Consider the following 17,137-nt stretch of genomic DNA (forward strand, 5'->3'; position numbering starts at 1 on the left):
GTGGTCCCATCCTGTGAGCTTGTGTGGCCTACCACTTCGCAGCTGAGCCATTGTTGCTCCTTGACTTTTCCACTTCACAATAACAGCACTTGACTGGGGCAGAAATTTGACAAACTGACTTGTTTGGACAGGTGGCATCCTTTGACGGCGCCACATTTAAAGTCACTGAGCTCTTCAGTAAGGGCTACTGCCAATGTTTGTCTATGGAGATTGCATGGCTGCGTGCTCGATTATGTATACCTGTCAACAACAGGTGTGGTTGAAATAACCAAAGCCACTAATTTCATGGGTTGTCCACATACTTTTATATATAGTGTATATATATATTTATATATAGTATATATATCTACCTCAATTGCCTAGTACTCCTGCACACTGATTCGGTACTGATTCACCATGCATATAGCCAAGTTATTGTTGCTTGGTGTGTATTTATTTCTCTATTTTCTTTCTCTCTGCATTGTTGGGAAGGGCCTGTAAGTAAGCATTTCACTGTTAGTCTGCACATGTTGTTCATGAAGCATGTGACTAATACAATTTGATTTGATTGGTTCAATCTCCCCTCTTCATTGGTTCTTCTTAACCCTTTGACTGGATGACACACAGGCTCACTTTCTAGTACAGCACAAGTGCTAGGAATTATTACTAGGACACATGTAGAACAATTTCAAATTACTCAAAATGGCTGATATTTAGTTTGACCATGCATAACCACATTATAATGCATTATACATAATCTCATCTGAGTCATGGATAGTTTCAGACCCAATTAAAGCCATTTAAATAGGGAGTTGGGGGCCCACAGGTCCTCAAGGAGGAAATTCCTTGTTTTACATGCGTGTAAAAAAGCAAGAACCAATGTGCAAACAATTACTTGTGGTGAGAATTCTACATTAGAAATACATCAAATTTGTAACGGAAATGTAGTGTTTAAAGCGTGATAGTCATTCCAGGTTTATTTTCTCTTAAAAACCTTGGTGGGAAGGAAGGTTTTCGGAAGAGTTTTATATCCTGGACCAAAGCCTGTGTCCAGTTCGGATGGCTCTGTCTTTCCCTGTCAAAAGACACAAGCTCTGGTCTTTGAACTAGGGCAAAACACAGCATGAAGGAAGCCAAAGGATTTTTAGCCAGCCAAGAGAGCAACACTCCTACACACTATCCATTCCTTATCCATCTTGATAATACAGGTACAGTACATGTTTGGAAACTGTGTCTTTGGGTGATAAATTCAACACTGCATCCTTTTCAAGGAAGAAATAACACCCAGGCTATTTTTTATTTCGAATGAAATTACAGCCGAACACAGGTTTGTGTGATTTCATTATGACCATGTAGACCTAGTGAAAAGGGTTTCAGATGAAAGGAAATGATGCACGGCCTGCCAATGGAAACACATAGTCCTTCAGAAACAATAAGGACGGTTTTAGCCGCCCAAGAGAGACACACACACACACGCCCTCTATCCGAGGTCTTCTATTGTGACTCTGGCTTATGGCATTTCGGAGATCCATAGCACACAGAGAGCAGACCACAGATCACTTCATCTCAATTAACTCATTGTGTCTGCCACTTGTAATGGCTCTAACACCACGGAAGAGGATTAAAGAGGAGAGGGGAGAGGAGGTATGAGAGAGGGGTCAGGTGTGACTATGCCGACAGAGAGGGGTCTGCTTACTCTATTTCTGACCACTTGGCTCAAGAGAGGAAGAGAGTTGCCTCTGTACACTTTTTATTGATACTGTTTACAGGCCTCCTGGGCCGTATACAGCACTCCTCACTGAGTTCCTTTAGTTCCTATCGGACCTCGTAGTCATGGCAGATAATATAAAACATTTTGGTGACTTCAATATTCACACAGAGAAACTTTTGGAGCCATCATTGACTCATTGAGTTTTTACATGTCTCGGCACATATGCATAGTTTTGTCCTGTGGAATAAATATTATGGATCTAAATGTTTAATCATAATCCTGGACTATCGGACCACCATCTTATTATGTTTACAATCACAACAAATAATTTGCTTAGACATCAACCAAGGATTATCAAAAGCCACACTATAAATTCTTGAGTCCCTACCCCTACCAAAGGATGTCAGAGTACAAGAGTCAGTTAACCACATAACTGAGGATCTAAACTTAACCTTGCGTAATACCCTAAATGCAGTTTCACTGCTAAAAACAAAAAAAATCGGTCACAAGAAACTAGCTCCCTGGTATACAGACAATACCCAAGACCTGAAGCAAGCTTCCAGAAAATTTGAACAGAAATGGCGCTCCACCAAATTGGAATTCTTCTGGCTAGCTTGGAAAGACAGTACTGTGCAATATCATTAAGCCCTCACTGCTGATCTAACAGTCTACTTTTCCAACCTGATTGAGGAGAATAAATACAATCCAAAATGTATTTTTGATACAGTCGCAAAGCTAACTAAAAAACAGCATTCACAAAGTGAGGATGGCCTTCACTTCAGCCGTGATGAATTCATGAACTTCTTAGATAAAAAAAAATAAAAAAATAAAAAATATGGACTCCTCTTTGAATATTGCATATTTCTCCAAAACGAATTTGTCCTGCGTCTGCACAGAACTGCCAGGAACTCGGAGCAATATGTTTTTGTTTTTTAATCCTATATCTCCTGTCACATTCACAAAAATAGTCATGGCCTCTAAACCTTGAAGCTGTCTACTGGACTTAGTCCAACTAAACTATTGAAAGAGCTTCCTGTGCTTGGCCCTCCTATGTTGAACATAATAAATGGCTCCCTATCCTCCAGATGTGTACCAAACTCATTAAAAGCGGCAGTAATAAAACCTCTCCTGAAAAAGCCAAACCTTGACACGGAAAATTACAAAAACTATCAGCCTCTATCGAATCTCCCATTCCTCTCAACATTTGTTTTTGAAAGATGTTGCTCAGCCTTCCTGAAGACAAATACTGTATATGAAATGCTCCAGTCTGGTTTTAGAACACATCATAGTACTGAGACCGCACTTGTGAAGGTGGTAAATGACCTTTTAATGGCGTTAGACCAAGGCTCTGTGCCTGTCCTTGTGCTCGTGCTCCTAGACCTTAGTGCTGCTTTTGACACCATCGATCACCACATTCTTTTGGAGATTTGAAATCGTAATTGGTATCCACGGACAAGTTCTTGCCTGGATTACTTCTTATCTGTTGGAAAGAGATAATTTTGTCTATGTGGATAGTTTGTCCTCTGACAAATCAGTGGTAAGTTTCCGTGTTCCTCAAAGTTCCATTCTAGGACCACTATTGTTTTCACTTTATATGCTACCTCTTGGGGATATCATTTGGAAACACAATGTTAACTTTCACTGCTATGCAGACGACACACAGTTGTACATTTCGATGAAATGGTGAAGCCCCAAAATTGCCTACCCTGGAAGCGTGTGTTTCAGACATAATGAAGTGGATGACAGCAAATGTTTTACTTTTAAACTCAGACAAAACAGAGATGCTAGTTCTAGGTCCCAAGAAGGAAAAAGAGATCTGCCATCGGATCTGACAATGAATCTCAAAGGTTGCTCAGTACAGTTGTCTCAAATAAAACTGTGAAGGACCTCCGAATTACTTTGGACCCTGATCTAGCTTTTGACGAACACATACAAAATATATCAAGAGCAGGCTTTTTCCATCTTCGTAACATTGCAATAATGTGAAACTTTTTGTCCCAAAATTCAGAAGAAAAGCTAATCCATCATTTCTTCACTTTGTCTATCCAGATAAGGCACTAAATAAACTTCAGCTAGTGCTAAATACGACTGCTAGAATCTTGACTAGTACTAAAATATTTAATCATATTACTCCAGTGCTAACCTCTACACTTGCTTCCCATTAAGGCTAGGGCTGACTTCCAAAGTTTTACTGATAACATAAAAAGCATTACATGGACTTGCTCCTACCTATCTTGCCGATTTGGTCCTGCCGTACATACCTGCACGTTCACTACGGTCACAAGACACAAGCCTTCTTATTGTTCCTAGAATTTCTAAGCAAACAGCTGGAGGCAGTGCTTTCTCCTAATAGAGCTACATTTATTATGGAATGGTCTGCCGATCCATGTGAGAGACGCAGACTATGTCTCAACCTTTTAGTCTTTATTAAAGACTCATATCTTTAATCTTCAATCTTCAACGAACCACACTTGCTGTCTCTTCCTGGTCTGCTCCCCACTCTCCTCTGTGATTCTCTGTCTCTGACCCTATTACGGGGGCTGAGTCACTGGCTTGCTCTCGCTCTCCCATCCTTTCTGTCCTCGGGATTGTGCGGTGGGGGAGATCTTTGTGGGCTATACTCTACCTTTTCTCAGGGTAGTAAGTTAGTGGTCTGTTGATATCCCTTTGGTGGTGTGGGGGCTGTGCTTTAGCAAAGTGGGTGGGGTTATATCCTGCCTGGTTGACCCTGTCCGAGGGTTATTTTGGACGGGGACACAGTGCCCCCTCCCATGTCTCAGTCTCCAGGATCTATGCCGCAATAGCCTATGCGCCGGGGGGCTAGGGTTAGTCTGGCAAACCTTGTGTAATTCTCCTGTATTATCTGGTTTCCTGTGTGATATTAGGTATGTTCCCTCTAATTCTCCCATCTCTCTCTCTCCTGGAGGACCTGATCCCTAGGACCATGCCTCAGGACTACGTGGCCTGACGACTCCTGACTGTCCCCGTCCACAGTCCACCTGGTTGTGCTACTGATTCAGTTTCTGCTGTTCTGCTTGTGGCTATGGAACCCTGACCTGTTCACCAGTCATGTTATCTCTTCCCCCTTCTCTGGTAGGGGCAAATGGTGGGAAAGGCCTGACTCACTTATTCACACACTGATACGAGAGGCATACCTCACACACGGTGGTGGGAAAGGCCTCACTCTCCACTGAATTTCTCTCAGAGACAGCAGGTCTGCTGTCAGTCATGGGCCAAGTGGGGCTTCAAACTCAGGGGTGACTCACCCCTGAGTTCGTGGGCTATACTCTACCTTGTCTCATGACAGCAGTCCTGCTGTCTGAGAGAAATTCAGTGGAGAGTGAGGCCCCACTTGGCCCATGGTAGGGAAAGCATTACAGTTTGCACTACCAGCCATAGGGATTCTCTCAATCTATGTGTGTGTCTGTGATATGTCCCTTTATGATCTCTACCCTTTCAATCTTTGAAAAGATAATGAATTACTCTCTCCTTATGCTTCAATTTCTCTTCCTCTGTCTCCCTACTGCGATAATTCCAGTCAGAATTCCTGATATACACAGTGTAATTCATGTTAAACACAATGTGATAACTACACTGAACAAAAATAGAAACGCAACATGTAAAGTGTTGGTTCCATGTTTCATGAGCTGGAATATAAAATCCCATAAATTGTCCATGAATACAAAAAGCTTATTTTACATCCCTGTTTCTGAAAATGTCTCCTTTACCAAGATAATTGATCCCCGTTACAGGTGTGGCATATCAAGAAGCTGATTAAACAGCATGATCATTACACAGGTGCACCTTGTGCCGCTCAGCCCAGTCAAAACTGTTCGCTGCTCTGGCCCCCCAATGGTGGAACAAACTCCCTCACGACGCCAGGACAGCAGAGTCAATCACCACCTTCCGGAGACACCTGAAACCCCACCTCTTCAAGGAATACCTAGGATAGGATAAGTAATCCTTCTCACCCCCCCCCCTTAAATGATTTAGATGCACTATTGTAAGTGGCTGTTCCACTGGATGTCAGAAGGTGAATTCACCAATTTGTAAGTCGCTCTGGATAAGAGCGCCTGCTAAATGACTTAAATGTAATGTAAATGTAAACAATACAATGCCACTTTAAAATGTGCGGTTTTGTCACACAACACAATGCCACAGATGTCTCAAGTTTTGAGGGAGCGTGCAATTGGTATGCTGACTGGAATGATGTCCACCAGAGCTGATGCCAGAGATTTGAATGTCAACTGGCTTCTTCACCTACGGGATCATCTGATGGGGGATGGGGGGGGGGGTGCTGAGAGGTATTTCTATCTGTAATAATGCCCTTTTGTGAGGAAAAACTCATTACGATTGGCTGGGTCTGGCTCCCATCGCTGCACCCCTGCCCAGTCATGTGAAATCCATAGATTAGGGACTAATTGATTTATTTCAGTTCTGATGTCATTATAGGAACTGTAGCTGAGTAAAATCTTTGTTGCACGTACCTTTCATATTTTTGTTCAATATAGTTTAGAATTTTAACTAGCCATTTATCTTATAAGCATCTCTTCCAGTCTTAAAAAAGTCAGAATCATCAGATACACCGCAAGTAATCATTTACTTACTGTGGTTTCTCAACGCATCATATGAATATTGCTTCATTAAACCAGCAACATGCTATCCATCTATGATCATAGAGCATAACTCAATGTAGAACAAGACCATGAGTACTAGAACAATAGTCTCTTCCAGGTGTGTGTAGTTCAAAGATCCAACCACAAGGGGGTGGTCTAACTATGAGAGGGTGATTTTAAGGGTGAAATTGCCCCTAGAAACAGATCTAGGATCAGCTTGCAATACCAACAGCCTAACCTCAGCAATTGCGACAAAACACAGACCAGTATGTAGTGGTACCTATGCCTTAATCCTAAAGCACCACTACCAGGTATTCTTCTATCCATCGCCAGGGTTATGATACGGGCCCGAGAATATCTATCTCTCACTCCACTGTTGAGGCTAGACAGTGAAAATAGAAAAATTAGCCCGAACACTGACCACAGCTACTCTTCAGAGACCAACTCTTGAACCACACATCAAACAAGTCCGAGATCGATAGAGAATAATGAAAAAACCCACGTCAATAAAAACGAAAACCCGTATCTATGTTTATAGAGTACAGAGGCCGCTAGCAAAAATAGAGATAACACTATATCTACTAAATCTACTACAGTTACAAAATTCTACTTGAATAGCATTTACCAGTTTCTCTCTTTCCATCCTTCAACGTTTTGTTTTATTCTCATAGGATTTAACTTCAAGAGATGGAGAGCTGCGTCTGTTTCCCCTTTTATGTCTACTTCAAGTCTAGGTCGATTTGAGCACCGTCTTTTCCTACAGACATCAGTCCTCCTATGGTAATAGCAGGTGTAGAATCAGTATGAAATTATACATCTCAAGAGATAACAGTACAGCAGTTTGCAGAGCAGCAGTTCTGAGTGTCCAACTTTATGTAACATAATGACATTGTCTTGGTCATTTCCCGGGGTTCTCTCATTCCTCTCATTGGCCCTGAACAAATTGAGCCTTTCTATATGTCCCAAATGGCAACCTATCCTCTATGTAGTGCCCTTCTTCGCATGGGCTCTGGTTACAAGTCAGAATATGGTGTCATTTGGGATGCAACCCTGGTTATTGAATGCCAGCTGCCAATGTCAATCATCCATGAGTTTACACTGTACAATTCAACCCTTGGGGACAAGTTTATTGTGTTTTGGGGATGTTACAGTGGTGGCTCATCTTTTGTTGAGCTACAAAAAGGTTTCAATGAAATCTCGTTTTCATTACAAATTGACAAGGTAAAACAGAGTCATCACAACAGTATAATGTAACTACATAACTGGAAATGGGTGTCTGGCTTTCATATAAATGACATCATCATCTCTAATAATCTACATCAGCTAGTTGTTTTTTCTTCTTTAACTTCATACAGATAATGGAGAAGGCTAAAATGCACCATAATATTTGGTTGAGACTTTAGGAATAGTTTCCTTTATTACATCACAAAATACATTTTATTTTTTAATATCCCAAAGAAGCAAGACTTGCAAGTAGAGGCATTTAAACATAACTAAAATCTACAGCGACAAAATTCTACTCCAATATACATTTACCTGTTGTTGGGCATTGTCTTCCGACAGATGGCGTCATTCTAACGCTCTGTGTTGCCATGAACTATCAGTGCAGACAGAGGCGACACTTCGCTATCTGACGTGAGACAATGCCTGCTTGGATCTTTCTCTCTGTCTCTCTTCAGACCCAGTCCTCATAGCAGGGAAAAAATGTGGAGGAGTAGAATCAGTAATCAGACATATACACAGAAGTCCGTATTGTAAAGGCTATAAAGATTTGTTGCACGATGTGATGTCGCCTCCGGGACCTTCACACTGCAGGCAGGGGGACTGGGTGGACAGGGGATCAGACAGGACGGGGTTAGGGGTCATGACCTCTAAGTGGCGTATCTCTTGGTCCACTGTCGGGCTATCCTGTCATGCTCGGCTCTGTTGGTCAGGTACTGAGTGGCAATGCTACCAACCAGAGGGTCAGCTGAGGAGAGGAAAGGGAGAAGACAGGAAAGAGATGAGCAACGCATTAGTAAGAGGGTTGCGGAAGTCTAAAATGACTGAAGAGGAAAGGGATGAGACAGTCATGAGTAAGAGGCCTTAGTCATTGGTAAGAGGACGAACTTAGATCAAGTCTCAAGCCAGGCATACAGGACTGCTTAATTTTTTGTTTTTGTATAAATGACTTCATTCAAGTAGAAATTGAAGCATGCATCAAGGTAGAAGAAAGATTGAGTAGGATTTCCAAATTTATGGCTGTCCCGTTGTCCCATCCCTGACACAGCGCAAACATTCCACAAGTCAAGTGCAGTGTAATCTCTTTGGTTTTGAGGCTTGCTTTGGGGTTACAGTCTGTTACTGGTGTACAGTATATTTACTGTACGTCTGATTGGTTGACCGCTGTGTCACTCACCAGGGTTGCAGTCTGTATCTACTATACACTGAGTGTACAAAACATTATGAATACCTGCTCTTTCCACGACAGACCGACCAGGTGAATCTATGTGAAAGCGATGATCCCTTATTGATGTTACTTGTTAAACACTTCAAATCAGTGTAGATGAAGGGGAGGTGACAGGTTAAAGAAGGAGTTTTAAGCCTTAAGACAATTGAGACATGGATTGTGTATGTGTGTCATTTAGAGGGTGAATGGGCAAAACAAAAGATTCTAGTGCCTTTTTTAAGTGGTAGTAGGTGCCAGGCACCCCGGTCTGCGTCAAGAACTGCAACGCTGCTGGAGTTTTTCACGCTCAACAGTTTCCTGTGTGTTTCAAAAATGGTCCACAACCCAAAGGACAACCAGCCAACTTGACACAACTGTGGGAAGCATTGGAGTCAACATGGGCCAGCATCTCTGTGGAACGCTTTTGACACATTGTGGAGTCCATGTGCGGATGAATACAGGCTGTTCTGAGAGGGAGGGGGTTGTAACTCACTATTAGGAAGGATTTCTTAATGTTTGGTTGACCGCTGTGTCACTCACCAGGGATGCAGTCTGTTACATGTGTACAGTATATAAACTATATGTCTGATTGGTTGACCACTGTGTCACTCACCAGGGTTACAGTCTGTTACATGTGTACAGTATATAAACTATATGTCTGATTGGTTGACCACTGTGTCACTCACCAGGGTTACAGTCTGTGAGCAGGGAACAGATGGACAGCAGCACCTTGGAGATGGTGAGGGCGGGGCTCCAGTTGTCCTTCAGGATATCCAGGCAGATCACACCCTGACTGTTGATGTTACAGTGGTAGATCCTGGTGCGGAATGTCACCTACGGAATGAAATAAAGCAGATCTAACATCACCTAAGATGTTGATGATACAGTGGTAGTTCCAGGCGCAGAATGTCACCTAGGAGACAACATAAAGTAAATATATACAGTTGAAGTCGAAAGTTTACATACACCTTAGACAAATACATTTAAACTCAGTTTTTCACAATTCCTGACATTTAATCTGAGTAAAAATTCCCTGGTTTAGGTCAGTTAGGATCACCACTTTAGTTTAAGAATGTGAAATGTCAGAATAATAGTAGAGAATTATTTATTTCAGCTTTTTTTCTTTCATCACTTTCCCAGTGTGTCAGAAGTTTACATACACTCAATTAGTATTTGGTAGCATTGCCTTTAAATGATTTAACGTGGGTCAAATGTTTTGGGTAGCCATCCACAAGATCCCACAATAAGTTGGGTGAATTTTGGCCCATTCCTCCTGACAGAGCTGGTGTAAATGAGTCAGGTTTGTAGGCCTCCTTGCTCACACACGCCTTTTCAGTTCTGCCCACAAATTTTCTATGGGATTGAGGTCAGGGCTTTGTGATGGCCACTCCAATACCTTGACTTTGTTGTCCTTAAGCAATTTTGCCACAACTTTGGAAGTATGCTTGGGATCATTGTCCATTTGGAAGACCCATTTGCGACCAAGCTTTTAACTTCCTGACAGATGCTTGAGATGTTGCTTCAATATATCCACATAATTTTCCTGCCTCATGAAGCCATCTATTTTGTGAAGTGCACTAGTCCCTCCTGCAGCAAAGCACCCCACAACATGCTGCCACCCCCGTGCTTAACGGTTGGGATGTTGTTTGTTTCATCAGACCAGAGGACATTTCTCAAAAAAGTATGATCTTTGTCCTCATGTACAGTTGCAAACCGTAGTCTGGCTTTATTTATGGCGGTTTGGAGCAGTGGCTTCTTCCATGCTGAGTGGCCTTTCAGGTTATGTCGATATAGGACTCGTTTATGTGGATATAGATCATGTTGTACCTGTTTCCTCCAACATCTGCACAAGGTCCTTTGCTGTTGTTCTGGGATTGATTTGAACCCCCCCCCCACAAGGAAGTTCATATCTAGGAGACAGAACGCGTCTCCTTCCTGAGTGGTATGACGGCTGCGTGGTCCCATGGTGTTTATACTTGCGTAATGTTGTTTGTACAGATGAACATGGTACCTTCAGGCATTTGGAAATTTCTCCCATGGATGAACCAGACTTGTGGACGTCTACAATTTTCTTTCTGAGGTCTTGGCTGATTTCTTTTTATTTTCCCCATCTAAAACAAAATCCAGAAAATCACATTGTATGATTTTTAAGTAATTAATTAGCATTTTATTGCATGACATAAGTATTTGATACATCAGAAAAGCAGAACTTAATATTTGGTACAGAAACCTTTGTTTGCAATTACAGAGATCATACGTTCGGATGAAAAGCGTGCCCAGAGTAAACTTCCTGCTACTCAGGCCCAGAAGTTAATATATGCATATTATTAGTAGTATTGGATAGAAAACACTCTGAAGTTTCTAAAACGGTTCGAATGAGGTCTGTGAGTATAACAGAACTCATATGGCAGGCGAAAACCTGAGAAAAATCCAACCAGGAAGTGGGAAATCCGAGGTTTGTAGTTTTTCAAGTCATTGCCTATCGAATATACAGTGTCTGTGGGGTCATATTACACATCCTAAGGCTTCCACTAGATGTCAACAGTCTTTAGAACGTTGTTTGAGGCTTCTACTGTGAAGTGGGGGTGAATGAGAGCTGATTCAAACAGAGGTCTGACAGAGTGGCATGAGCTGATCATGCACGCACCCGTGAGAGCGACCTGCGTTCCATTGCATTTCTAAAGACAAAGGAATTCTCCGGTTGGAACATTATTGAAGATTTATGTTAAAAACATCCTAAAGAGTTATTCTTAACATCGTTTGACATGTTTCTACGAACTGTAATATAACTTTTTGAACTTTTCGTCTGAACCTTTGCCTTGACTTGCCCGCACCTCTTGAGTTTGGATTTGTTTACTAGACGCGCTAACAAAAGGAGGTATTTGGTCATAAATGATGGACTTTATGGAACAAAACAAACATTTATTGTGGAACTTGGATTCCTGGGAGTGCATTCTGATGAAGATCATCAAATGTAAGTGAATATTTATAATGCTATTTCTGACTTTTACTGACTCCACAACATTGCAGATATCTGCATGGCTTGTTTTTGTGTCTGAGCGCCGTACTCAGATTATTGCACGGTTGGTTTTTTCCGTAAAGCTTTTTTGAAATCTGACACAGTGGTTGTATTAAGGAGAAGTATATCTATAAATCTGTGCATAATACTTGTATCTTTTATCAAAGTTTACTATTTCTGTAAATTGATGTGGCTCTCTGAAATTTTGCCGGATGTTTTCGAGGCACAACATTACTGACCATAAAGCGCCAATGTAAACTGAGATTTGTGGATATAAATATGAACTTTATCGAACAAAACATACATATATTGTGTAACATGAAGTCCTATGAGTGCCATCTGATGAAGATCATCAAAGGTTAGTGATTGCTTTTATCTCTATTTCTGCTTTTTGTGACTCCTCTCTTTGGCTGGAAAATGGCTGCATGTGTTTTTGTGACTAGGCTCTGACCTAAACATAATCATATGGTGTGCTTTCGCTGTAAAGCCTTTTTTAAATCGGACACAATGGGTAGATTAACAAGAAGTTCAGTTTTAATTTGGTGTATTACACTTGTGAATGTATGAAAGTTAAATATTTAAAAAATATATTTTTGAATTCCGCTAGCGGAACTCCTAGCCCTAACAAGTTTAACCTCTTGAAACTCCCCATCCCGGATCCGGGATTGTGACTAAGTCTCAGGCTCATTAGCATAACGCAACGTTAACGATTTCTGAAAATCGCAAATAAAATTAAAATAATGCGTTTGCTCTCAAGCTTAGCCTTTTCTTAACAACACTGTCATCTCAGATTTTCAAAATATGCTTTTGAACCATAGAAATTGACTAATTTGTGTAAGAGTATGCAAAGCTAGCATAGCATTTTGTGTAGCATGTAGCACGCAACATTTTCACAAAAGCCAGATAACCAAATAAATAAAATCATTTACCTTTGAAGAGCTTCTGATGTTTTCAATGAGGAGACTCCCAGCCACATACCAAATGCGCAGTGTTTCCTGAAAGCGTCTGTGTGTAGGAGAAATCGTTCCGTTTTCTACATTGCGCCTGGCTACCGAAACGAACCGAAAATGCAGTCACCTACAACATGAAACTTTTTCCGGATTAACTACATAATATCGACCGAAACATGGCAAACGTTGTTTGGAATCAATCCTCAAGGTGTTTTTTCACATATCTCTTCATTGACATGCAGTTCTTGGAAGCTTACTTCTCTCTCTGTGCCCCATGGAAAAATACTGGCAGGTGACTTTTGCGCACCAATTTCGGCGCAGGACACCGGGCGGACACGTGGTAAATGTGGTCTCTTATGGTCAATCTTCCAACGATCTGCCTACAAATACGTCACAATGCTGCAGACACCTTGGGGAAACGACAGAAAGGGCAGACTCATTCCTCTTGCGTTCACAGCCATATAAGGAGATCATGAAAGACAGAGCCTCAAAAATCCTTGTCATTTCCTGGATGCCAAGTCATCTTGGTTTTGCCTGAAGCTCACGTTAAAGGGCACGCACAGAGAAGATATTTGTATTTCTGGACACGTCAGAGTGTTTTCTTTCGAACAGTAGCAATTATATGCATAGTCGAGCATCTTTTTGTGACAAAATATCTTGTTTAAAACGGGAACGTTTTTCTTCCAAAAATGAAATAGCGCCACCATAAGTGTAAGAGGTTAACAAGACATTTGTGGAGTGGTTGAAAAACAAGTTTAATTGATTTCAACCTAGTGTATGTAAACTTCTGACTTCAACTGTACACTGGCTAGGAAACAACACATACATACAGATCAGTACGCCCTGATTGTTTTTGTTAGGCCCACTTTCCTCAAATGAAAACTGACCTGTGGAAGAGGAGGAAGGCATGAAACACATTCAGGCTTTATCAGCCAGCCAGATAAGATGACCTACAGTGTTAACAATTGGGTCAACAATAAAGCATGCAAGGGTCACGAGCTAGAACATTTACAGAGGACAAAGAAAATTTACTGACATTTACATTTTAGTCATTTAGCAGACGCTCTTATCCAGAGCAACTTGCAGTAGCAATTATGGTGTGTCTTGGTCAAGGGCACATCGACATATTTTTCACCGAGTCGGCTCGGGATTTGAAACCAAACCTCTCGGTTACTGGCCCAAAGCGCTTAATTGCTAGGCTACCTAGGAGGAGCGAGAACATTTACTGTGGAACAAGAACATTCCCAACCATCCACAGCTCCCTGGCTGTTAAGTCTGGAGATACTGTCGTCATCTAAACCTCACAAAGCTAAATCACACATCCTTCACATCTGCCTTTATAAAACAGCATAAAGACAGGCAATTGGCATAAATGTGTATGGCAACTGTGGAAGGACCACCAGAGGGCAGGCTGGGCTCAAGGATAGTAGCCCAACAAGGCATGGGAGACAAGGTAACCAGAGGCAATTAAGCACAGCTGACGGTACTAATGACATACTCTCCTTCCCCTATAAGAGAGAGAATGGAACCAGCAGAGAGGGGAGGGGAAAACTATCTCTGGAAGATGGCCACCGAGAGAGAGGAGCTATCCAGGAAGAACCACTAAGACGGTGACAATCCCGTGACTTTTTGTTGTAGTTTAAAGATAATCCTAATGTGTTCCTGTTTCATCTGGAGAAGAAGATGTATGTTTTTCCTTGGAAGATTTTCACTGATTATGTTGGCGTGTTTTTGTTGACCAAATGCCCTCAATAGAGAACTGTGTTCAATCAAGAAAACCTACTCCTGACTCGTTTATTCCACCTTCCCGCTTTAGAGTGACGCCCAATTACTTGGTCCCCTCACATTGGTGGAGAATGCAGGCATTAGGTGGACGAGTGACACAAGGATAAGTGAGTAAATCAAGATTCTTCCAGTAGACCCGGAGGAACCATTCAAGAACGATGGATAACGCCCTACTGCAACAATTGGTCACGGCACAGCAGACAACCATAGGACTCCTGCAACAACAGCTGAGCCGACGAGAAGAACCTAGAGTTAGGCCAAGAGCGGCTGCTCACGCCATCTTACCTCGTCTCTCCAAGGAGGATGATATTGAGGCCTTCCTCATGACCTTCGAAAGGACGGCCACCTTGGAAGAGTGGCCGACCCACAGAATGGGCGAGCGCATTAGCCCCTCTTTTGACTGGTGTGGCTCAGGAAGCCTATTTTGACCTGGATTCCCGTGAAGCTGCGGACTATGGGCGACTAAAAACCGAGATCCTGTCCCGGTACCAGCTGACTGCCAGAGATAGGGCTGTAAAGTTCCATCAATGGACCTATACAGCTGATCAACCCGTCCGTGCCCAGATCTTCGCATTTATACGACTGACGAAACAGTGGCTAGAACCTGGAAAGGGAGTAGGACATGTGATAGAGACACTCGTAGTGGACAAGATATTGAGAGAATTACCCAGTGACTTAAAAAGGGTTGTGGGGCAAGCCAACCCGTTGTCAGCCGACGACATAGCCCAGGCGGGGTTGTTAAAAAGTGACAAGGAGGAACGGAAGGAGTCTTCCAATCCCGAACTCGACTCACCCCGGCGCGCCCGCCACCGAAACGTCCAAGCCCCCCGGAGGTGGGAGAAGTCAGCCACCACACAGCAGGGTCGGTGTTATAAATGTCAGTCTCCCGAACATCCCGAACAGTCTCCCTCAGAAATTCGGGTTTGAGTCGAAGGACAAGATGTGGTAGCAATTCTCGACTCGGGAAGTATGGTTACGTTAGTAGAGGAGCGGATGGTGACCTCCGCAACACTGCTACCAGACAAAGTAGCCGTATCCCGTATCCATGGAGACACCCACTATTACCCCACTGTGAATCTGCCTATTCTCACTCCAAAAGGAAGGTGTACAGTCAGGGCAGGGAAAGTGCCCCAGCTGAAGGTGCCATTATTGATCGGGAGAGACTGTCCCCAATATTAGGAGCTTCGGCAGATGACGTTATGCACGGGAAGAAGGGGGACAGGAAAGAAGAGAAAATCCAAGCCCGAGGTAGTAGTCCTACAAGGAGACGTAGCCGCGTCCTCGTCCTTTGCAGCAGAGGAAGAAATAGCGACCCAACGTTTACGACAGATTTTCCAGGAAACCACCGATGAAGACACATGTGAAGGGTTATACACAACGCAGGAAGGAAGGAGCAACCAGGCGCTAAGGGATATATTTGATGCTCCATCCGAGGAGGGAACCTGGATGGGATTCTCCTCGGTCACCCCTGATGAGGATGGGGAACAAACTCCACATTCCTCTACCGAGGTCGACCTGCCCCAGGAATTAAAGGGACAGTTCGGCACCTCGCAGCATAGAGACCCAGACCTAAGGGAGGCCATGAGGAAGGTGAAGGTGATCGACGGGAGGAACGTCGATGGATCAGGTGAGCCCCCTCTTCCTTACTATGCAATCAGGTGGGGTCTCTTATACTGGGTCGTACGCCGAAGGGGGGAAAACCAGGAATTACTAATGGTGCCTAGACCATACAGGGATACAGTTCTACAGTTAGCCCATTCCCACATCCTAGGAGGACACCTGGCACGAGACAAGACTATTGACAGAATCATGCAGAGATTCTATTGGCCCCGGGTCACCCGGGATGTGGCCAGGTATTGTAGGACGTGTGATCAATGTCAACGTACAGCTCCACGGCCACACCTACGTAACCCTTTGATTCCTCTCCCAATCATAGAGACTCCCTTTGAGCGCATAGCTATGGACCTCGTAGGACCCCTCCCAAAATCCGCCAGAGGACACGAGTACATCCTAGTGGTTATAGATTACGCTACCAAGTTTCCGGAGGCCATACCCCTGCGTAACATGTCGTCAAAGGGAATTGCCAAGGAGTTATTCCTGATGTTCTCTCGTGTGGGCCTCGTCAAGACGATCTTAACCGATCAAGGAACCCCGTTCATGTCTCGGTTGATGAAGGACTTGTGTCGGTTATATCAGGTTCAATAGATACGTACAAGCATATTCCACCCTCAAACAGGCGGGTTGTGTGAACGCTTGAACAAAACGATTAAAAGCATGTTGAGAAGAGTGGTGTCCAGAGATGGGAAAACTGGGACATGCTTCTCCCACACTTAATGTTTGCCCTGCGAGAAGTACCCCAGGCATCCACTGGATTCTCTCCGTTTGAATTGCTCTATGGCAGACCCTGTCGAGGAATCCTCGACTTAGCCAAGGAGACTTGGGAGACCCAACCATGCCCCTTTCGATCCACAATAGAACACATTACCCTGATGAGAGACCGCCTGTCAGCAGTGTGGCCCATTGTCAAGGAGCATATGGAGAAGGCACAAAGGACCCAAGGCCGGGCCTATGATAAGTCCGCGACCCCCCGTGAGTTCACCGTGGGAGAGAAAGTGATGGTGCTTGTGCCCACGGCCGAACATTGCTTGC

The 17,137-nt window shown here is 43.3% G+C and overlaps 1 protein-coding gene across 2 annotated transcripts in view; it reads right to left on the reverse strand.

The window, feature by feature from the left end:
• Nucleotides 1-7,407: 7,407 nt before the first annotated feature.
• The window catches only part of LOC135547554 (ubiquitin-conjugating enzyme E2 E3), a 57,453-nt gene continuing 47,723 nt past the window's right edge, over nucleotides 7,408-17,137 (reverse strand). For both annotated transcript variants that reach the window (XM_064976659.1, XM_064976660.1), the window contains exons 5-6: nucleotides 9,421-9,568; nucleotides 7,408-8,275 (exon numbers count right to left, since the gene is read on the reverse strand). In XM_064976659.1, the coding sequence (XP_064832731.1) occupies nucleotides 8,178-8,275; nucleotides 9,421-9,568 (246 nt within the window). In that variant the 3' untranslated portion in view covers nucleotides 7,408-8,177. The remainder of the gene's footprint in view (nucleotides 8,276-9,420; nucleotides 9,569-17,137) is intronic.

The sequence above is a fragment of the Oncorhynchus masou genome, chromosome 10 (assembly GCF_036934945.1).
Source record: "Oncorhynchus masou masou isolate Uvic2021 chromosome 10, UVic_Omas_1.1, whole genome shotgun sequence".
In the NCBI taxonomy this organism is placed as follows: Eukaryota; Metazoa; Chordata; class Actinopteri; order Salmoniformes; family Salmonidae; genus Oncorhynchus; species Oncorhynchus masou.